This window comes from Pongo abelii, chromosome 20, assembly GCF_028885655.2.
Source record: "Pongo abelii isolate AG06213 chromosome 20, NHGRI_mPonAbe1-v2.0_pri, whole genome shotgun sequence".
In the NCBI taxonomy this organism is placed as follows: domain Eukaryota; kingdom Metazoa; phylum Chordata; class Mammalia; order Primates; family Hominidae; genus Pongo; species Pongo abelii.
Window position 1 is genome coordinate 8,097,287 of NC_072005.2, and position 22,908 is coordinate 8,120,194.

General features: G+C 49.6%; 1 protein-coding gene across 15 annotated transcripts in view; it reads right to left on the reverse strand.

The window, feature by feature from the left end:
* Positions 1 to 22,908, reverse strand: part of FBN3 (fibrillin 3) — an 86,470-nt gene that overhangs the window by 27,197 nt on the left and 36,365 nt on the right. For 13 of the 15 annotated variants that reach the window (XM_054539533.2, XM_054539530.2, XM_054539524.2 and 10 more), the window contains 17 exons: positions 20,210 to 20,332; positions 19,896 to 20,018; positions 19,295 to 19,420; positions 19,082 to 19,204; positions 17,872 to 17,994; positions 17,469 to 17,630; positions 16,413 to 16,481; positions 14,220 to 14,345; positions 11,723 to 11,848; positions 10,885 to 11,034; positions 9,140 to 9,211; positions 5,597 to 5,722; positions 5,189 to 5,314; positions 4,750 to 4,875; positions 4,270 to 4,386; positions 3,696 to 3,824; positions 2,751 to 2,870 (listed from right to left, as the gene is read on the reverse strand). In XM_054539533.2, the coding sequence (XP_054395508.2) occupies positions 2,751 to 2,870; positions 3,696 to 3,824; positions 4,270 to 4,386; positions 4,750 to 4,875; positions 5,189 to 5,314; positions 5,597 to 5,722; positions 9,140 to 9,211; positions 10,885 to 11,034; positions 11,723 to 11,848; positions 14,220 to 14,345; positions 16,413 to 16,481; positions 17,469 to 17,630; positions 17,872 to 17,994; positions 19,082 to 19,204; positions 19,295 to 19,420; positions 19,896 to 20,018; positions 20,210 to 20,332 (2,067 nt within the window). The remainder of the gene's footprint in view (positions 1 to 2,750; positions 2,871 to 3,695; positions 3,825 to 4,269; positions 4,387 to 4,749; positions 4,876 to 5,188; positions 5,315 to 5,596; positions 5,723 to 9,139; positions 9,212 to 10,884; positions 11,035 to 11,722; positions 11,849 to 14,219; positions 14,346 to 16,412; positions 16,482 to 17,468; positions 17,631 to 17,871; positions 17,995 to 19,081; positions 19,205 to 19,294; positions 19,421 to 19,895; positions 20,019 to 20,209; positions 20,333 to 22,908) is intronic. The other 2 variants (XM_063719891.1, XM_054539528.2) reach the window with 2 other exon arrangements.

Below are 22,908 nucleotides of genomic sequence, written 5' to 3' on the forward strand. Positions count from 1 at the left end.
TGGAGTGCAGGTCCAGCCAGGGGTTGCAGTGGGACTGGGATCCTGAGAGCTCAGTATGAGCTTCAGCACGAGGTGGGCATTGTGTGTGCACATAGGTCCTTCCGGGAAGGCATCTCCAGAGTAAATGTCATGGTCAGGAATAGTTCATGATTGGAGACTGAAACTGCACACAGCACAACCTCCATGGAAAACAATGTGGAGATTCCTTAAAGAACTAAAAGTAAGGCCGGGCGCAGTGGCTCACACCTGTAATCCCAACACCTTAGGAGGCCGAGGTGGGTGGATCACGAGGTCAGAAGATCAAGACTATCCTGGCTAACATGGTGAAACCCCGACTCTACTAAAAATACAAAAAAATTAGCCAGGTATGGTGGTGGGAGCCTGTAGTCCCAGCTACTCGGGAGGCTGAGGCAGGAGAATGGCGTGAACCCGGGAGGTGGAGCTTGCAGTGAGCTGAGCTCATACCACTGCACTTAAGCCTGGGCGACAGAGCGACACTCCGTCTCAAAAACAAACGAACAAACAAACAAACAAAAAAACTAAAAGTAGAAGTACCGTTCAATCCAGCAATCCTACTACTGGGTATCTACCCAAAGGAAAGTAAGTCATTATATGAAAAAGACACACGCACATGCATGTTTATAGCAACACAATTCACAATCGCAAAAATATGGAGCTATCATGTTTATAAATGCCCATCAGCCAACGAGTAGATAAAGAAAATGTGGTATATAATACACCATGGAATACTACTCAGCCACAAAATGGAACGAAATAGGCACAGTGGCTCACACCTGTAATCCCAGCACTTTGGGAGGCCAAGGCTGGTGGATCACTTGAGGTCAGGAGCTGGAGACCAGCCTGGCCAACATGGTGAAACCCCGTCTCTACCGAAAATACAGAAATTAGCTGGGCGTTGTGGTGGTGTGCACCTGTAATCCCGGCTACCAGGAGGGTGAGGCAGGAGAATTTCTTGAACCCGGGAGTTGGATATTGCAGTGAGCTGAGATTGTGCCATTCCAGTCTGGGTGACAGAGTGAGACTCCACCAAAAGGAACAAAATAATGTCCTTTGCAGCAACTTGGATGGGGCTAGAGGCCGTTATTAGGCCGTTATTCTAAGTGAAGTAACTCAGGAATGGAAAACCAAATATCGTATGTTCTCACTTATAAGTGGGAGCTAATCTATGAGGATGCAAAAGCATAATAATGATATAAAGGACTTTGGGGACTCCCAGGGAAGGATGGGAGGGGGGTGAGGGATAAAAGACTACATACTGGGTACAGTGTATACTACTCAGGTGACAGGTGCACCAAAATCTCAGAAATCACCACTGAAGAACTTATCCATGTAACCAAAAACCACCTGTTCCCCCATAACTATTGAAATTAAAATAAGAAAAAAATAGAAAAAAAATTTAAATCTTAAAAAAACAAAATTGCACAAAGCTAACTGAGACTGGCTATATTTACCCTACACCGGATAGGGTTAGCTCATGTTGTACTAAGCTAGCCCAAATGGAATAGATCAGAATAGGCCGGGTGTGGTGACTCATGCCTGCAATCCCAGCACTTTGGTAGGCTGAGGTGGGAGGATCACTTGAGGCCAGGAGTTTGACACCAGCCTGGCCATCATGGTGAAACCCCGTTTCTACTAAAAATACAAAAATTAGGCTGGGCGCAGTGGCTCATGCCTGTAATCCCACCACTTTGGGAGGCCGAGGCGGGCAGATCACGAGGTCAGGAGATCGAGAGCATCCTGGTTAACATGGTGAAACCCCGACTCTACTAAAAATACAAAAAAATAGCCGGGCGTGGTGGCGGGCGCCTGTAGTCCCAGCTATTTGGGAGGTTGAGGCAGGAGAATGGCGTGAACCTGGGAGGCGGAGCTTGCAGTGAGCCGAGATTGTGCCACTGCACTCCAGCCTGGGGGACAGAGTGAGACTCCGTCTCAAAAAAAAATAAACAATTAGCCAGGCATGGTGATGAGTGCCTGTAATCCCAGCTACTTGGGAGGCTGAGGCAGGAGAATCTCTTGAGCCTGGGAGGTGGTGGTTGCAGTGAGCTGAGAGTGAGACTCTGTCTCAAAACAAAACAAACAAACGAAAAAACAAAACAAAACAACAACAACAAAAGAATAGATCAGAAGAGGCCAGGCCAGACTGGTCCAGGTTAGCTCAGGTTATACAAGGCTAGCCCAGATGGAAGCCTGGATGGTTCAGGTTAGCCCAGGCTAGCCCATCTGCTCAAGCCAGACTGGTCCAGGTTAGACCACAGTGAACAAGGTAGCTCACCTGCTCAGCCCAGGCTGGTCCAGGTTAGCCCACACTCTCTGAGGCTAGTCCAAGTGGATAAATGGACCAAAGGAGATTAGGCCAGACTGGTTAGTCCAGACTGCATGAAATCATCTCTATGGGTGATTACACCAGTGAAGCTTGGGCCAGACTGGTCCTTGATCTCCAGTTAGCAAGTGCGGAGCTCTACATTTGGGTGCACTGAGAAACGGTCAGACCCCACACCCATGTCAATTTATAGGATTCACGAGGAAGCCTGTGGGCACTAGAGACAAAGTCCTGAGTGCAGAGTCCAGAAACAATCAGAATGACAATAATAGTTTATGAAGCTGTGTTTGATGCTGCATTAAGTACATCTCCACCTTCATCACAACCCTAGCTGGTATTCCCATTTTATGGACGGAGAAAGAGAGGCACTCCCTGGCCCCAGAAATGGGAGTTGGGGCTGGACACTCACCAACGCAGTGGTCACTCTGCACCTGGAAGCCAGGGGGACAGATGCAGCGGAAGGAGCCCTCGAGGTTCTGGCAAGTGCCTGGTAGGCAGGTTCCTGCGAGGCTGAGGCACTCATTGGTGTCTGTGAAAAGGAGGAAGAAGGGTCCTTGTGCCAGCCAGGATGCAGGGGGCTCACTTGGGACTGGGACCAACACCTGCAATCACTGTGTGATCACTGAGGGCCCCAGGACAAGCCCTCCCACTGGCAATTCTGGCTCCAGGGCAAGGGCTGAGACTCAGGATGACAGGGACAGCTGGGGAAGGATTATCTGACTCTCGTGGGGTTATAGGTGGGGCCAGATGGTGTCCAGTGGAAAGAGGTAGCAAGATTCCTAATCTGGCACCACCAGCAGATTCCTTCCATGGTATCTATTTAGTGCTTCTACTATTCTTTGCTTCTGGAAACTTACATTTTCAAGACAGCCTCACCCTACACAACAAACCCCATACATAGAAACATAGGTTTGATGTGCTGATTTTATAATTATTTTATTTATTTATTTATTTATTTATTTATTTATTTTGAGATACGATCTTTCCCTGTTGCCCAGGCTGGAGTGCAGTGGTGTGATCATAGCTCACTGCATCCTCAAACTCCTGGGCTCAAGTGATTCTCCTGCCCCAGCCTCCTGAGTAGCTAGGACTACAGGCAATAGCCACCACTCCTGGCTAATTTTAATTTCTTTGTAGAGACGAGGACTCACTATGTTGCCCAGGCTAGTCTCAAACTCCTGGCCTCAAGCAATCCTTCTGCCTCAGCCTCCCAAAGTGCTGGGTATTTTTTTTAAAACCTTAAAATAAATGCTTGGGTAGTAAATGGATCTATGCTCACCCAGAAGTACCAAACTGTGGTGTACATGGAGCAGGGGCTGGCTGAGATGCCTCCGAGCACCATAGGCAGACTCACCCACACAGTTCTTCTCATCAGCTGTGAGCTCAAAGCCATTCTGGCAGAGGCAGTGGAAGGAACCAGCTGTGTTGAGGCAATGGCCAAATCGGCACACCTGCCCCACCAGGGTAGTACACTCATCAAAATCTGTAGAGGGGAGATGGGGAGGCCAGTTCACCCACAAAACTTGAAGGGATCAAGCCTTCCTTGTACTTCTGTCCACAACTGAGTTGAGCTGATAGCATTGGCTTCAACTTGAGCACTCATGTATAGACTGTGTATATCTTATGAGGTAGTTGCTGATATTTTCTAATATAACCATGTAATGCTATGAATTTGCCTCTAAGTGTCCCCTTAGCTGCATCCTATGTATTTTCATATGTTATGCTTTCATTTTCATTTTCTTTTACTTCAAAATATTTTCTAATTTTCCTTATGATTTATTTGACCTATGGATTATTTAGGAGTATGTTATTTAATTTCTAAATAATCGGGGACTTTCTGGGCATCTTTCTGTGGCCAATTTCTAGATTCACTTCCTTAGATTCTGAGAACCTACTTTGTGGCCAGCCTGCCACCTGAGCCAACTCACCCACACAATCCCCATTGTGTGTCACCACAAAGCCAGGGAAGCAGAGGCAGTTGTAGGAGCCGATGATATTCTTGCAGGTCCCATTTCCACAAGGCTGCTGGTCACACTCGTCAATGTCTGCAGAAGCAAAGCCTGAGAGCCCAGCCCAGCTCACCCAGGGCATTGGGGGACTTGGGGAGTGAGAGGCCAGCTGGACCTAGCACTCCTCCCCTGCACCTAGCCCTGCCTAGATGACTGGGCAGTGACCCCTGGCGGTGATGGCTGGGAAGTACTCCTGGTGTGATATATCACCCCCATTTTACAGATGGGAAAACTGAGGCACAGGGAGGCAGATCAACCATTTACCCAAGATCTTAATCTCAGGACCCAAACTTGGATCTGTTTGTGAACTAGGATGGACAGAAACACCACTTCCATCCCAGGGGAGGTTTAGACCCCAGGCAGCCTGGCTTGAAAGGAGGGGGAAGATAAGGGTCTCACCCATGCACAGGGTCTGGTCTGCAGAGGCCTGGAATCCACGGTGACATAGACACATGTAGCTGCGTTCTGTGTCCATGCAGTCGCCATGGCTACAGACATTTGGGATCTCCCGACACTCATTCCGTCCTGGGGGTGCAGAGAGCATGGTGTTCCCAGGGCTCCTGTCACACAGTGTTTGCCTGAGCTCTCCCTACTGCAATGGGGAAGCCAGAAACTGCCTTGAAGTTCCCCGCTCAAACTTCCACCAGGGGCGTCAGGCTGTCCGCATCGACCTGAGCTCTCACCTCTATCACATCCTATTAACAGACACTCTCAATACATCCCCCACCCCCCTAATAGTATAGAAAAGGAGAAAGACCTGGACAAAACCATACCCCATCTAAGTCCCCATGGGCGACAGAGCCCAGCTCCCTCACCTCCTCCCAGGGACCCTGCTCACCCACACAAGCCCCGCCTGGTGACAGTTTGTACCCTCGGGTGCACTTGCAGCGGTAGCTACCGGGGATGTTGATGCAGTCGGCATTCTGCTGGCAGGGACTCTCCGTGCTGCCACACTCATCGACATCTGGGCAAATACAGCAAATGAGCTGGGGGTGACAGAGAAGCCCATCCTGACAGAATCAAACTTGAAACCCAGTCCACTGCTTTGGAGCAGGTGGTTTCTCTGGAAGCAGCCAGAGCTGGAGTAAGGGTGGTTATATGAGATGGAGGCCCTTGGAAAGGTGTTAGCCCATTATACAGACAGGGAAATGGAGGTTTACAGAGTTTTAGTTACTTGCCCAGCTTGCACAGTGGCGGACATGCATCCCACCCAGACCCCAGGACTGGGAACAGAGAGAGGTGGCACCTTCACAAGCCAGCAGGATGCTGTTGTAGTTGAAGCCTGTGGGGCACTCGCAGCGGAAACTCCCAATCTGGTTGATGCAGATGCCATTGGCACAGATGGCAGGGATCTCCCCACACTCATCAATGTCTGCAGAGGGCATCTGCCATCAGGGGCAGCCCAGCCCCCTGGGACTTCCAGCGACGCTGAGCAAAGGGACCCACTAGCCCTGCAGTCTGGCTGAGGCTGTTGTGGCCACAAACCAGCACACACTCAAAAAAATCTTGCTGTGACCAAAATACATCCACTCACACGAGAAAGAGATGAGGATGTGGGAGGAAAGACAAGAGCAGAGAGACAGTGTGTGTTTTTCTCAATTAAAAATGCACACTCCCTGTGAGCCAGCAACCCTGCTGGAAAGAAATGGCCTTAAGCATAAGCAGGACAGCGGTATGAGATGCTATTTAGCAAGAAACTGGAAACATCAATTGATGAATGCAGAGCAAAATATGGGATGTCTGTACCATGGAATATTCTTCAGCCTTATTAAGGAATAAAGCCCTGTAACACGTGACAATGTGGTTGAAACCTAAAATCATTCTGCTAAGAGAAGCCAGACATGAAAGAACAATATTGCATGACTCCATTTAAAGGAAATGTCCAGAAATAGCAAATCAATAGAGACAAAAAGTCGATTTGTGGTTGCCAGGGGCAGAAAGGAGGGGGAAAAGGGAGTGACTGCTAATAGGCATAGGGTTTACTTTTGTGTGATGAAAATGTTTTAAACTTAGATTGAGGTGATGGTTGTGTAACACTGTGAATGTACTCAAAACCACTAAACAGGACACTTTAAATGGGTGAAGTGTGTGGTATGTGAAGTATATCTCAATAAAGCTATTATATATAAACAATCTAAATGTCCATCAGTAGGGGACTGGAAACAACCTAAGTGTCCATCAAAAGGGGACTTGAAAGAACCTAAGTGTCCATCAATGGGGGACTGAAAACAATCTAAGTGTCCATCAGTGGGGGACTGGAAACAAACTAAGTGTCCATCAATGGGGGGCTGGAAACAACCTAATTGTCCATCAATGGGGGACAGGAAACAACCTAAGTGCCCACCAATAGGGGACTGGAAACAACCTAAATATGCATCAATGGGGGACTGGAAACAAACTAAGTGTCCATCAGTGGGGGACTGGAAACAAACTAAGTGTCCATCAATGGGGGACTGGAAACAACCTAAATATCCACCAGTGGGGGACTGGAAACATACTAAGTGTCCATCAATGGGGGACTGTGATGAAAATGTTCTTTTTGTGTGATGAAAATGAGTTCTAAGCTTAGATTGAGGTGACGGTTGCATAACTCTGTGAATGTATTCAAAACCACTAAACGGGGCACTTTAAATGGGTGAAGTGTGTGGTATGTGAATTATATCCCAATAAAACTGTTATAAACAATATAAGTGTCCATCCATAGGGAACTGGAAACAATCCACCTATCTATCAATAGGGGACTGGAAACAATCCAAGTGTCCATCAAAAGGGGATCTGAAAGAACCTAAGTGTCCATCAATGGGGGGCTGGAAACAACCTAAGTTCCCATCACTGGGGGACCTGGGATGTATCTGCACCATGAAACACTTCCAGGCAGGGCAAAGAGAGAGGCTGCATGGCAGATAGTAACCTGGCCAGTTCCTCAAGACATAATTTGGATGAAAAAAAGCAAGTTGTAACCAACATGTCAAGCACTACATCATTTATGTAAAATGCCCCAGAAACCAGCGTCATATATTTTCAGTGGGGGACCTATTATGTAATGAAGGAAGAAAAAACTAGAAAGAAATATTCCAGCCATAAAGCATAAGAACGTCCAGAAAGGGAGAAAAGAGAGTTGAGGTGATGACTGGAGGAGAAGAGTTTTATTTGCCATGGTTTGATTTTTTTTTTTTTTTGAGACGGAGTCTCACTCTGTCACCCAGGCTGGAGTGCAGTGGCGTGATCTCGGCTCACTGCAAGCTCCGCCTCCCGGGTTCACGCCATTCTTTTGCCTCAGCCTCCCGAGTAGCTGGGACTACAGGCCCCTGCCACCACACCCAACTAATTTTTTGTATTTTTGATAGAGAAGGGGTTTCACCTTGTTAGTCAGGATGGTCTCAATCTCCTGACCTCGTGATCCGTCTGCCTCGGCCTCCCAAAGTGCTGGGATTACAGGTGTGAGCCATCACGCCCAGCCGCCATGGTTTGATTTTTTAAAAAAATAAGGAGAATATATTCAGAGGATTAAAACAAATGAAAATGGATTCATCAGTTAAACACTGCATGGTTGAAATTTGGCATGCAGGTGTTAAATTATGCAATATGTTGTTAAACTTAAAAAGGGAGTATTCTGGCCAGGCGCAGTGGCTCACACCTGTAATCCCAGCACTTTGGGAGGCTGAGGTGGGTGGATCACCTGAGGTCAGGAGTTTGAGACCAGCCTGACCAACATAGTGAAACCCTGCCTCTATTAAAATACAAAAATTAGCCAGGCGTGGTGGCAGGTGCCTATAATCTCAGCTACTTGGGAGGCTGAGGCAGGAGAATTGCTTGAACCCAGGAGGCAGAGGTTGCAGTGAGTTGAGATCGTGCCATTGCACTCCAGCCTGGGCAACAAGAGCGAAACTCCATCTCAAAAAAAAAAAAAAAGGGCACGGAGCAATTTGGCACAAACTGCAACACGGATGCACCTTGAGGACATCATGCTCAGTGAAATAAGCCTGACACAAAACGACAAATCCTATGTGGTTCCACTCACAGGAGGTCCCTAGAACTGTCAGATTCACAGAGTCAGAAAGTAGAATGGTGGGTTCCAGGGACTGAAGGAGATGGGGAGTGAGAGTTTCATGGGGACAGAGTTTCAGTGGGAGGAGATGAGAAAGTTCTGGATGGTGATAGTTGCAAAACAATGAAAGTGTACTTAATGCCACTGAACTGCACACTAAAAATGGTTCAAATGATACTTTTCTGGAGACAAAAAAAAAAAAAGTCTCACTCTATCCCCCAGGCTGGAGTGCAATGGCGAGATATCGGCTCACTGCAACCTTTGCCTCCTGGGTTCAAGCGATTCTAATACCTCAGCCTCCCAAGTAGCTGGGATTACAGGCATGCATCACCACACCCAGCTAATTTTTGTATTTTTAGTAGAGACAGGGTTTCACCATGTTGGCTAGGCTGGTCTCGAACTCCTGACCTCAGGTGAGCCACCCACCTTGGCCTCCCAAAGTGCTGGGATTACAGGCATGAGCCAACCGTGCATGGCTCAAATGGTAAATTTTATGTTGCATATATTTTACTATCATTTTAAAAAATGGATAACGGTTTAATAAAAATAGTGTCATTCTTTTTTTAAAAAGAAGTGTTTTTGAGGGCAGGATTCCTGGGGAGTTGGAGGTGTGTGGAGCGAGGAGGAGGGGAGGATGGAGGAGTGGATGTAAGGAAAAGAGCTGTTGAGGAGGGGAGGGGTAGGAAGAAGAAGACCCAGGTGGATGGGTGTCCAGGGATGGAGCAGGGACCGCTCACTCACCAAGGGGCTTCCCCGTGTGGATGTCAATGAGGAATCCCGGGGCCTGATTTCCACACAGGATCTGGTAGTCAGCTGCGCAAAGGGGAACAAAGCTGAGTCTGGGGCTGCAGGCCTGACCCCAACCCACTCCCAATCGGGAGGGGACACCTCATCCCTGGAGCCCAGCCCTCACCTGGCCACCTTGAACTTTGTTTGCTCTCCCCACCCTTTCCCTCCTTCCACTTATTTAATTTAACTTAATTTAATTTTTTTGAGACAAAGTCTCACTCTGTCACCCAGGCTAGAGTGCACTGGTGCAATCACGGCTCACTGCAGCCTCAACCTCCCAGGCTCAGGTGACCCTCCCACCTTAGCCTCCCGAGTAGCTGGGGCTACAGGCGTGAGCCACAACGTCTGGTTTTTAAAGCCACCTAGTTTGCATTAATGTTTTGCAGCAGCTCTGGGGAATGAATACGGCTACAAACCCCTAGAAGCTCCTTTCCCATCACTGCCCCATTCCTGCAGCTCCTCTTGGTGCCTGGGCTGGCTGCTAGATCATTCCAACAGGACTCATTCCTGCAGTCAACACACTCTGTTCAGTCCTGCCTCCAGGCCTTGGCTCTTGCTGTGCCCCTGCCTAGAATGCCTTCCTTCATCCTGACCGATGTTTCCATCAGGGTCCCAATCTTGGCTCTGAGCTTCTCCAGGTCTGCCCCTTCCCCAGCCCAGGAGGTCTATGGTCTCTCTAACCAGCTGTGCTTTCCTCCCTGGCCTGGGACATTTACCGACTCCCTCCCACCCTACCCCACCCCCAGCTACTCCTGTGAATCTTCAAGGGCCTTCCCCACCAATGAAAACTCCACTGATCCATCCTGAATTCTCGAAATCTGCAAAATGGAAGAAAAGCTGCCTTGCTCACTTTAAAGTATTGCCTTCCATACATGCAGACTGACACAGTCTGGCTGTGTCCCTGCCTAAATCTCAACTTGAACTGTAGCTCCCATATCCCCACATGTCATGGGAGGGACCTGGTGGGAGGTAATTGGGTCATGGGGGCGGGTCTTTCCTGTGCTATTCTCGTGATAGTGAATAAGTCTCACGAAATCTGACAGTTTTATAAAGGGCAGTTCCCCTGCACACACTGTCTTGCCTGCCACCATGTAAGACGTGCTTTTGCTCCTCCTTCACCTTCTGCCATGATTGTGAGGCCTTCCCAGTTATGTGGAACTGCGAGTCCATTAAAGTCCTCCTTTTTTTTATTTTAATTTTTTTTTTGAGATGGAGTCTTGCTCTGTCACCCAGGCTGGAGCGCAGTGGCGTGATCACGGCTCACTGCAACCCCCACTTCCCGAGTTCAAGCGATTCTCTTGCCTCAGCCTCCCGAGTAGCTGGGATTACGGGCTTGCACCACCACATCCAGCTAATTTTTTTGGTATTTTTAGTAGAGACAGGGTTTCACCGTGTTGGCCAGGCTGTTTTCGAACACCTGACCTCAAGTGATCCACCCACCTCGGCCTCCCAAAATGCTGGGATTACAGGCGTGAGCCACCACGCCCAGCCAAACCTCTTTTTCTTTATAAATTACCCAGTATCCAGTATTTCTTCATAGCAGTATGAGAATGGACTAATAGAGGGACAAAACTTCAACTCTCCGGCTCTCATCAGAACAAGGAGGATTAATCTAAGAGCCCTAAGGGCACTGTGTTTCCTTAACCATTACGCTAGGAGGGGCCAGGCTGGGAAGAAGGTTGGGGAGGGTTACTCACGACTGGTGGGAGTGGGGCAGGCCTCACAGGGTCTATTCCAGGCCTGGCCAATGTTGTAGGAGCAGCAACACATTTTCCGGGTCACGTTGAAGGCCAGCTCATTTTGACATGTGCCGTTATAGTGCCGGAAGCAGACACTCTTCCTCATATCTGTAGTTGGCACAAAGGAGAAGAATGTGGGTAAGGGTCACCTAAATCACTGGAAGAGGGAGCCAAAGAGATGGGAACTCCTTAACTGATTCATTTGAAGATTACTGGCTTGGCCGGGCACAGTGGCTCATGCCTGTAATCCCAGCACTTTGGGAGGCCAAGGTGGGCGGATCCCTTGAGGTCAGGAGTTTGAGACCAGCTTGGCCAACATGGTGAAACCCTGTCTCTACTAAAAACACAAAAATTAGCTGGGTGTGGTGGCACACGCCTGTAATCCCAGCTACTTGGGAGGCTGAGGCAGAAGAATCGCTTGAACCTGGGAGGTGGAGGTTGCAGAGAGCTGAGATTGTGCCACTGCACTCCAGCCTGGGTGACAGAGCGAGAATCTATCTCAAAAAAAAAAAAAAAAAAAAGATTACTGGCTGGCTTGATTGGCTTAATGTCTCTCCCCCAACACACTTGGGGGATCCATTCATTTTTTTCAGCCTCTTTTGAGCAGTGCACAACCTGAGCAACGTTCATGGCAGCTCTGGGCTCCTGAGTTCTGCAGCTTTGTTTACCGCCACATATCAGCACTTCATTTATGCTTACCCTCCCTCTCCATAGGCTTGAAGGCTCCCAGCAGTTCCTCCCATGCCCAGGTGCTGCTTCTGTGACTGCCAGTTCCCTAGGTCATCACACTTCTTACCCATGCAGTTGTTGCCACCATTGACTTGGAGGTACTCTGCAGGGCAGACACAGGTGTAGTTCCCCAGGGTGTTGTAGCAGGTGCCAGGACCACAGATGCCGGCGTGTGTGGAGCATTCGTCAATATCTGCAGGGAAAGGAGCGGTGGAGGGGAACAGTGGGCAGCGTCCAGGAATTGTCTGAATAACTCCACTCCAGAGACCCAGCAAGGCCACTTCACCATGGACCTAAGTTTGGTTTCAAAATCAGCTTAAAACACACACACATCTTAGTGATGAAGAAAGCTACAATATGGGCGGGGCATGGTGGCTCATGCCTGTAATCTGAGCACTTTGTGATGCTGAAGTGGGAGGATCATTTGAGCCCAGAGTTCGAGACCAGTCTGGGCAACATAGCAAGACCCCATCTCTACTAAAAATTTTAAAAAATTAGCTGGGCATGGTGGTGCATGCCTGCAGTCCCAGCCACTTGGGAGGATCACTTGAGTACAGGAGGTTAAGGTTGCAGTGAGCCGTGATCACGCCTCTGCACTCCAGCCTGGGTGCAGAATGAGATCCTGGCTCTAAAAAACAAACAAATGAAAACAAACAAACAAACAAAAACAATATGACATTAAGTGAAAAAAAAAAAACATTTACAAGCTGGATGCAGTGGCTCATGCCTATCATCCCTGCTTTGGGAGGCCAAGGCAGGAGGATCATTTGAGGCCAAGAGTTTGAGACCAGCCTGGGCAACATAGTGAGGTCCCATCTCTACAAAAAATGAAAATTTAGCTGGGCATGGTGGCATATGCCTGTGGTCCCAGCTACTTGAGAGGCAGAGGTGGGAGGTTCACCTGAGTCCAGGAGGTCAAGACTACAGTGAGCTGTGATTACACCACTGCACTCCAGCCTGGACAACAGAGTGAGACACCGGCTCTAAAAAAAAAATTCATAAAAATAAAGATGATGATGATACTGCTTCTATTAGGAACAAAATGACCTGAGTTCATGAGTCATTTTTATAATCACCAAGAATGGATCATCCATATCTTCCTAATATGATATGATAGGAATCAAGAACCTTATGGATAAAGTATTCTTGGGGGAAAAAATTGATTCTCAATCTGGTCATTACTCTAGTCCAGGGGCAGTAAGCTTTTTCTGCAAAGGGCCAGATCATTTTGGTTTTGCGGGCCAAACTACAGTGTGTCATGATTATTCAATCTGCCAATGTAGCAAGAAAGCAGACACAAACAATATGCAAACACACTGTGGCACTGGCTGTGCTCCAAGGAAATTTTATTTATGGACCCCTGAAATTTGAATTTTATATAACTTTCTTTTCTTATCTTCTTTCTTCTCTTTCTTTTTCTTTCTTTCTCTCTCTCTTTCTTTCCTTTTTTTTTTTTGAGACAGAGTCTCACTCTGTTGCCCAGGCTGGAATGCAGTGGCCTCATCTTGGCTCACCGCAACCTCCACCTCCCAGGTTCAAGTGATTCTCCTGCCTCAGCCTCCCGAGTAGCTGGGACTATAGGCGTGTGCCACCATGCCCAGCTAATTTTTGTATTTTTAGTAGAGATGGGGTTTCACTATGTTGGCCAGGCTGGTCTCGAACTCCTGACCTTGTGATCCACCCACCTCGGCCTCCCAAAGTGTTGGGATTACAAGCGTGAGCCACTGTGCCCACCCTTTTTTGTTTGTTTGTTTTAAGACAGGGTCTCGTTCTGTCACCCAGGCTGGAGTGCAGTGGCACAATCATGGCTCACTGCAGCCTTGACTTCCGAGGCTCAAGTGATCCTCCTGCCTCAGCCCCCCAAGTAGCTGGGATTACAGGTGTGAGTCACCACGCCCAGCTAATTTTTTAATTTTTTGTAGAGACAAGGTCTTGCCATGTTGCCCAGGTGGGTCTTGAACTCCTGGCCTCAATAAATCCTCCCACTTCAGCCTCCCAAAGTACTGGGATTACCAGTGTGAGCTGCCACACACCCAGCCTTGAATTTCATATAATTTTCATGCGTCACAAAATGTTATTCTTCTTTTGGTTTTTTGGTATTCTTAGCTAGCAGGCAAAAATAGGTGGTGGAATATTAGCATGCTAAGAGTGATGTCACCAAAAATAGCAGAGTAGGGAACTCCAGGGCTCCATTCCTCCACAAAAGCAACCATTGAGCTGGCAAAACAGACAAAAATAAACTTTTGCAGAACTCTGGAATCCAGTCAAAAGCTTACAACACCCAGACAAAGACATGGTGAAGAAAGAAGCTGCTGTACTTCATAAGGGAGTGTCATGGTGTTTTAAAGGGCCTGCCTACCATCCCCCACGCCACAGATCCGCAGCAGCCATGAACATCTTAAAGGCAGCAAGAGAGAACTGACAGATCATGACAAAAGAGGAGGCAGGGGGCAGAAGCCTTTCCATGAGGCCTTCCCTCCTCTACCCTTGTGAGGCTTGGCAGGGCAGGAAGGCAGGGAGAGAGCGGAAAAGCCTGACCCATCCCAAAGAGAATCCATGCTCACCCTCACAGATGCGGGTGTGCTCACTGAGGTGGTAGCCAGGTGGGCACTCACACTGGAAACTGCCAAACGTGTTGATGCAGTCACCCCCCTGACACAGCCCTGGCAGCTCTTGGCACTCGTCGATGTCTGTCAGGAAATAAGGAAGCCAAGCTTGGGAGCTAAACCCATGCAGAGGACTTAAGGGGCACCCACACCATGCTCTGGGTTCTCCAGGGCCCTCTTGAGGATCCCCAAGTGCTGTCCACGACTGATAGACATTTGAAGGGTCTATCTTGACGGCCGGACACAGACTCTCTTGAGTTAATGTTACCCTAAATTCAACTCCATTCCCTTCATCTGTTAGTCCATTCTCCCATCCCACATAGTTTCCTCTAGATAGAGAAATAGATAGTTTTCTTCCTCTAGATGGAGAATAGATAGTTTTCTCCAGCCTCGTCACGCCCTATAGAAAGGATGGATGGGAGGATGGATGAATGGATGGATGAGTGGATGGATGCATGGATATGAAAACAGTGGATGGGTAAATAAGCAAGTGGGTCAGTGAATAAGATGATGAGTGAGTGGATGGATAGGAAGGTGGATGGATAAGTGAGTAGACAGGCAAATGAGTGAATGGGTAGATAAGTGGATGGATAGATGGATGGAGGATGGGGGATGAATGGATGAATAGATGGGAGATAGAAGATGGATGGAAGGGTGGATGAATGGGGAGAATAGAAAGGGAGTAGGGAATGGGTGGATGGGAAATGGGTGGATGGATGAGTGGATGGATGGATGTATTGAGGATGGATGGGTGAATGGGGGATAGATGGATGGGTGAATAGATGGATAGAAGAATGAGAGATAGGTGGGTGGGAGATGGATGGATGGAAGAGCGGGAAATAGATTAATGGATGGATGAATGGGGGCTAGATGAAGGATGGGGGATGGATGGATGGGTGAATGGATGGATACAAGGATAGCAGAGGGATGAGTGATGAATGGATGAATGAGTGGATGGAGCATGGTTGGATGGAAGGATGGAGGGATGGATGGAAGGATGGATGAATGGGTAGATAAAGGATAGTTGGATGGAAGGAAGGATAGATGAATGGGTAGATGGAGGATGGTTAGGTGGAAGGATGGATGGATGGAAGGATGGGTGGATGGAAGGATAAATGGACAGAAGGATGGGGGATGGATGGAAGGATGGAGGATAGATGAAGGATGGGGGATAAATGGGTGAATGGATGGATAGAAGGATAGGAGAGGAATGAGGGGGGGAAGGATGAATGGGTAGATGCGGAATGGTTGGATGGGTGGAAGGATGAATGGATGGAGGGATGAGTGGAAGGATAGATGAATGGATGGATGGTCGGGTGGAAGGATGGATGGATGGATGGATGGATGGACGGATGGATGGGTGGGTGGATGGAAGGATGAGTGGAAGGATAGATGAATGGATGGATGGTCGGGTGGAAGCATGGATGGATGGATGGATGGGTGGATGGAAGGATGAGTGGAAGGATGGATGAATGGATGGATGGTCGGGTGGAAGGATGGATGGATGGATGGATGGATGGATGGATGGACGGACGGATGGAAGGGTGAATGGACAGAAGGATGGGGGATGGATGAAAGAATGGGGGATAGATGAAGGATGGGGAATGAATGGTTGACTAGATGGATGGATAAAAGGATAAGAGAGGGATGAGTGGGGGATGGATGAATGGGTAGATGGAGGATGGTTGAATGGAAGTATGGAAGGAAGAATGGACGAATGGGTACATGGAGGATGACTGGATGGAAGGATGTATGGATGTACAGATGGATGGAAAAAATGGGCAGAAGGATGGATGGATGGATGGATGGATGGATAGATGGATGAATGGATGGATGGATGGGTGGAAGGATGGATGAATGGATGGGAGGATGGGTGGATGGAAGGATAAATGGACAGAAGGATGGAGGATGAATGGAAGGATGGGGGACAAATGAAAAGATCAATAAACCAACAAGTGGAAGAAATGGCTGAAAGAACAGATCAAAAAAATTAAACACAAACTAAAATCATAGTGTGGTCCTGCTGCCCAGCCTCCAGGTGGAAAGATCTGCCCCATCCCAGGACAAAACGGCTCAACTCTGCACTTTGGTGAGGTGGGGATGACAGAAAAGTCAGTCTCTAGGCAGACAGATGGTCTGCCAGGAACTCACCTTCCAGAATGACAGTGATGGGGTTAGGCCGGAAGCCCTCACCACCCGGGCACAGGGTTCTGTACTCAGCTGTAAAGGGAAACAGGCTCCTGTGAGGTGGGGTATTGGGGCAAAGCTTAGGGTAAACAGGGGAGCAACAGCAGGAAGCCTGAAAAGGGCTTAAGAGCAGGCTCCCATCCTTCTACTGTACTAACTACATCCCCATATCTCTTTAGCCTCTTAGGGCCAAGAGACTTTGGCCAGTCCTGGGGCTGCTTGTGTGTGTGTGTGCATGTGCGTGTGCATGCGTGTGTGTGTGTAAATGTGGGTTCCCATTCAACATGTGAGCAGAGTTATGTGGCAGTGGCTGGGGGTAGGAAGGAGAGAAGATTATTCCTTCTGATGCAAAACCATATCCTAGTGTAACTGCAAGTTTTCCCCATGCAAGGAAGACCTTGGACATTCACACATGCATCCACCTGAATAGGTGGACGGGTACCTCCCTGTTTCACACCTGAGGCCTTTGCACATACTGTTCTCACTGCATTGCACGTCATTCCTCCTACTCCGCTAGGAAAACTCCTACACATCCTTCAAAACCTCACTCAAGCCTCCTCCCCTGGAAAGCCTTCCCCACAGATTTCTCTTCCCCACAGCTTTCTCCTGAGCTATGGCTATGCCTCAAAGAAAACCCTTAGGACAGTTCTACTCTCATAGTCCTGAAACTGTTGGTTTAAGGGTGAGGGAGAAGCAGTGTGCAGAGGCTGTGGCTCATCCTTCTCTGAGTCCCCAGTCCCCAGCACATGACACAGAGGAACTCTCAATGTTTGTTGACTGACTGAGTGATCAAGTGACTATAAACACAGAGAATTTACAGAAAGCAACCTTGGAGAGAGGCCCAGCCAATGAACTACCAAGAGTACATTGTGTGACCCAGGATGAGCCCCTCTCCTTCCCTAGTTCTTGGTTTTCCTGTCGCCTAAGCCCCCCACCGCCGCCATTAGCAGAGGTGATCCCCTAAGCTCCTGGGTCTCGGTGGCTCAGGTCACGGTGTTCAACTGCCCCGCAGGGACTCACTGGTGTTGGCCATAGGGCACAGCTCACAGGGATTGCCCCAAGCCCGGCCCAGGGAGCAACAGCAGGAAGCCCGGGTGACACCAACTCCGATCTCGGCACTGCAGGAAATGCCACCGTCCCCTCGGTCATGCGTCTCCAGGAAACAGTTCCCGGCCCGAGTGTCTGAACAGGCAGAAGGGGATGGTTAGTAGGTGTCAGGGGGAAAGCTGTATGTGTGCGTGTACATGCATGTGCCTATTTTAACAGGTGACAAGGACAACCACTCTTGTGGGAGACCAGCAGATGTCCCATTTGTCAGAAGCAGGTAGATTTGAACACGTTGACATCTGAGTTAACCCAGGCGGCAATCCCACCCACCTCTGCTGACCCCAGAACCCTGATCTGGAGTTGAGCATGGACTCACCCACACAGCCCACTCCGCTGGGGTTCAGCTCAAAATCCTGGGGGCAGCTGCAGAGGTAACTGCCGGGGGTGTTAATGCACATGCCATTGATGCAGTTTACTGGGTCTGCACACTCGTTGATGTCTGTAGGGAGGAGGCGCGGTCCTCAGCAGGGAGCCCCTCCCTCAGCCCCCCTCCCTCTAGCTTCATCCCGGGAAGCTGCAGCCCTCGCTCAAGGTCAACTCCTGGGCACCAGATTGTGGGACAATGTCATGTCATTCCCTGGGAAGAAACCTAAGAGGACAGGAGCCTCCAGTCTGTCCTGTCCCTTCCAACCCCATTCCCTCTCCTGCTCTGTTCTGCCTGGCAGAGTTTTGTTCATTGAACTCTACCTGCCCTGGGTTCCACACAATCAACATATGAAAACCATATCTATTTTATTTTCTTAATTTATTGATGTTTAGAGACGGGGTCTTGCTGTGTTGACCAGGCTGGAGTGCAGTTGCACAATCACGGCTCACTGCGGCCTCAAACTCCTGGGCTCAAGCGATCCTTCTGCCTCAGCCTTTGGAGTAGCTGGGACTACAGGTGTGCACCACAACGCCCAGCAAATTTTTTATTTTTACTTTTTAGAGATGGGGTCTCAGTATGTTGCTCAGGCTGGTCTCCAATTCCTGGCCTCGAGTGATTCTCCCACCTCAGCCTCCCAAAGTGCTGAGATTATGGGCATAAGCCACCACACCCAGCCAAAACCCATATATAGAAAATACTTTCAAACCATGGGTTAGCAAACTCCAATCTGTAGGCCAAATCCGGTCCACCACCCGTTTGTGTCAATAAAGTTTTATTGGTACAGGGGCCACATTCATTCATTTACATATTGCCTGTGGCTGCTGTTGAGCTACAATGGCAGAGTTGAATCATGACAGAGACTGATTGTGTGGTCTGCAAAGCCAAAAATATTTACCATCTGCCCATTTCTAAAACACACAGAGGTAGCAGACTCTTTCAGCAGCTAGCATGGAGGGGCCACTTCAATCACTGAACTTATTCAGCAGGGGAACAGGAACGGGAAATGATGGGGACATCAGGCAAGGCGCCCCCCGCCCCCCAGCAAGACTACAGGGGAGGATGCTTGAAAAGAGATCTGAGGGCAGTGAGGGAGTGAGCCATGTCCCCTTCCCCAATTCCTGCTCTCTCCTCTCCCCTTCCAGCCCAGATGACCTCACACCTGTGCAGTTGCCACCCCCTCGGTCCAGTTCGTAGCCACCATTGCAGAAGCAGCGGAACATTCCAGGCAGGTTCTCACAGCTCCCAAACGCACAGAGGTTCCCTTGCGCACACTCGTCCACATCTGCGGGGACCCTGGGTCAGCCTGCCCCACTCAGAGTCTGCGGCGGGGACCCACCCACTCTGTCCTCTGCCCTGCCGGGCCCAACCTCACCCTGGCAGGCCCGGTGGTCCTCGGTGGGGTCAAAGCCCATCTCACATTCACAGCGGTACCCGCCGGGCGCATTGAGGCACTGCCCGTTGTCACAGAGGTCCACATTCTCGGCACATTCGTCCCTGTCTGAGGGGCCCCAAGATTCGGAGGGCTGGAGGCCGGGGGACCAGGACCCACACAGGGTGGGTAGGAGGTCCCAGTCACTGGAAAACTTCGCTGTCAGCCAGAGTACCAGGCAAGTAGCCCTGGGGACTCAGTCCCTGACTCGGGGGTGGGAGGCGAGTGACCGAGGCAGGGACAGGGAGGGGAGAGGTGGTCTGGACTCTTGGACTCCAGAGAGGGGACCCAGTCTCTCCAGATCCAGGGAGGAGGGCAGCCAGGAAGGAAGTGTCTCACGCACTTAAGCGTTCAAGGGAGCCGTGGGCAGGCAGCAGCACCCCTTGGGCCGAGGACACAGCCTCTCCAGCACCCACGGAGCGGCCATTGAGTCAGGAGTCAGGAGGTCGAGTGACCATGGCGGCCACCATGAATTCAGCCCTCTAGGGCCCCTGCCCCATGAATTCCCTCTAGGGCCCCTGCCCTCCCACCCCACTAATCTCACCTTCGCAGGAGAAGCCATCCCCGGCAAAGCCTTGGCGGCAGATGCAGTGGTAGGAGCCAGGGACATTGAGACAGTCACCTCTTGGGCTGCACCGGTGCTCCTGGGAGACGCATTCATCCAGGTCTGCAGGAGATGGAGCCCAGACCCCCCACCCCATGGTGTGTGCATTGGGTGGGGGCAGAAGGCAGAAAGACCCATCAACACTCCAACCCTGACTGCCCCCCTGCAGACACCCCCGGATCCCACCCTCCCACTGCCTTGTCCCCCACCTACCTCTTCTGCTTTGCCCCCACTCCCTGCCCCCAGGTACTCACCGTGACATTCGAAGCCATCCCCCACCCAGCCTGGCAGGCACCTACAGCTGAAACTCCCTGGGATGTTGAGACAGGAGGCGTGACTGTCACAGTTGTGTCCTCCAACCTCGCATTCATCCACATCTAAAGGGAGAGGAGGCACAATGCCGAGACCCAGTCACAGAAGGAAAGACTCGATGCAATAGCAGCTGAAAGGGCAGGGACTCTTCCTCTCTAGGGGAGAGCTGGCCCAGAAAGCCTCCTCCCATCCACCTGGGGAACTTCCATCTTTACCCAGAGCCCAAGAAGAAAACCCCGAAACCTAACAGACATGACTGTCAGCAGCCCTCAGAAATGGTCTGAAATAGCAGCATGAAAGACTTGGGGTAGATATTAAGAGTGACTCTCCAGCTGGGCGCGGTGGCTCACGCCTGTAATCTCAGCACTTTGGGAGGCCGAGGCGGGTGGATCACGAGGTCAGGAGATTGAGACCATCCTGGCTAACACAGTGAAACCCTGTCTCTACTAAAAATACAAAAAAAATTAGCCAGGCGTGGTGGCAGGTGCCTGTAGTCCCAGCTACTCAGGAGGCTAAGGCAGGAGAATGGCGTGAACTCGAGAGGCGGAGCTTGCAGTGAGCAGAGATCGCGCCACTGCACTCCAGCCTGGGCGACAGAGCGAGACTCCAACTCAAAAAAATAAAAAAATAAAAAAATAAAAAAGTGACTGTCCGAATGAACACGCCCCTTTTTCCAAGCCAGGATTTCCCTGTCCACCAGCGTTTCCAATCCAGAGTCAATTATGCCTCACCCTTACAATCTCTGCCATGTTAAACCTTGGTGAGCTGGTTACTAAACATTTCTTTACGACACTTCTGTTTTCCCTGACATAAATTGTGTTTTAAAAGACAATTTTGGATCAACATCAACAACCTCTAAGAAGTCATGGGCTTGATGCTCTGTTATGTAACATTTGTTTCTAATACACATTAAAATAACCATGTAGCTGGAGTGAATAGAATTGTGTCCCCTTAAAAGGTGTGTTCAAGTCCTAAACGCTGAAACTCGTCAATGTGACCTTATTTGGAAACAGGGTCTTCGTGGATGTAACTAAGTTAAGATGAGGTCATCCCGGATTAGCGTAGGCTCCCGTCCGGTGACTAGTGTTCTTCTAAGAAGGCTGTGTAGCCACATGCAATGGCTTACACCTGTAATCCCAACTACTTGGGAGGCCAAGGTGGGAGGATCATTTGAGGCAAGGAGTTTGAGACCAGGTTGGGCAACATAGTGAGAACCTGTTCCTACAAAAACACTTTTTTCCCCCCAGGCATGATTTCACTCTGTCACCCAGGCTGGAGTGCAGTGCAGTGGTGCAATCATAGCTCACTGCAGCCTGGATCTCCTGGTCTTAAGCAATCCTCAGCCTCCTGAGTAGCTAAGACTACAGGTGAGCGCCAGCATGCCTGGCTAATTTTTAAATTTTTTGTCTCAAACTCCTGAGCTCAAGAATCCTTCCACCTCAACCTCCCAAAGTGATGGCATTACAGAAATGAGTCACCATGCTTGATCAACAAACACTTTTTTTAAAATTAGCCCAGCTTGGCGGCATGCACCTGTAGTCCCAGATACTCGGGAGGCTGAGGCTGGGAGGATTGCTTGAACCCAGGAATTTAAGGCTATGAACTAGTTCATGAGCTATGATCACACCACTGCACTATAGCCTGGGCGACACAGCCAGACCTCATCTTTACAAATTAGATACTACTGGGTGCAGTGATTCGTGCCTGTAATCCCAACAAATTGGGAGGCAGAGGCAAGACAAGCTGGAGTGCAGTGGTACGATCTTGGCTCGCTGCAACCTCCGCCTCCTGGATTCAAGTGATTCTCCTGCCTCAGCCTCCCAAGTAGTTGGGATTACAGGTGTGCGCCACCACGCCCGGCTAATTTTGTATTTTTAGTAGAGATGGGATTTCACCATGTTGGCCAGGCTGGTCTCAAACTCCTGACCTCAGGTAATCCACCCACCTCAGCCTCCCAAAGTGCTGGGATTACAGGTGTGAGCTACCCTGCCCAGGCTAATTTTTAAAATTTTTAATAGAGATGGGGTTGCCGTCTCTATTAATGTTGCCATATGGCCGTGTTGTGATGTATCCATGTCACCCAGGCTGGTCTCGAACCCATGGGCTCAAGCAGTCCTCCCGCCTTGGCCTCCCAAAGTGCTGGGATTACAAGTGTGAGCCGCTGTGCCAAGTGGAGAATCAATTTACTTATTTTCTTTTGAGACAGGGTCTCACTCTGTTGGCCAAGCTAGAATGCAGTGGTGCTATCTTGGCTCACTGCCACCTCTGCCTCCTGGGTTCAAATGATTCTCCTGCCCCAGCCTCCCGAGTAGCTGGGATTACCATGCCTGGCTAATTTTTGTATTTTTAGTAGAGATGGGTTTCACCGTGTTGACCAGGCTGGTCTCGAACTCCTGACCTCAGGTGATCTGCCCGCCTCGGCCTCCCAAAGTGCTGGGATTACAGGCATGAGCCACTGCGCCCGGCCCAGATAATCAATTTCTAAGCCACCAATTGTGTGATCATTTGTTATGGCAGCCACAGGGAACTAACACAGTCACTATTCAAATGTTTAAGCGTATCCCTGTATCACATCAAATTATCAAACATTCACGTTTCAGAAATGCTGCTGCAGACACTTGGGGCTTCCCCTCCTGAGCTG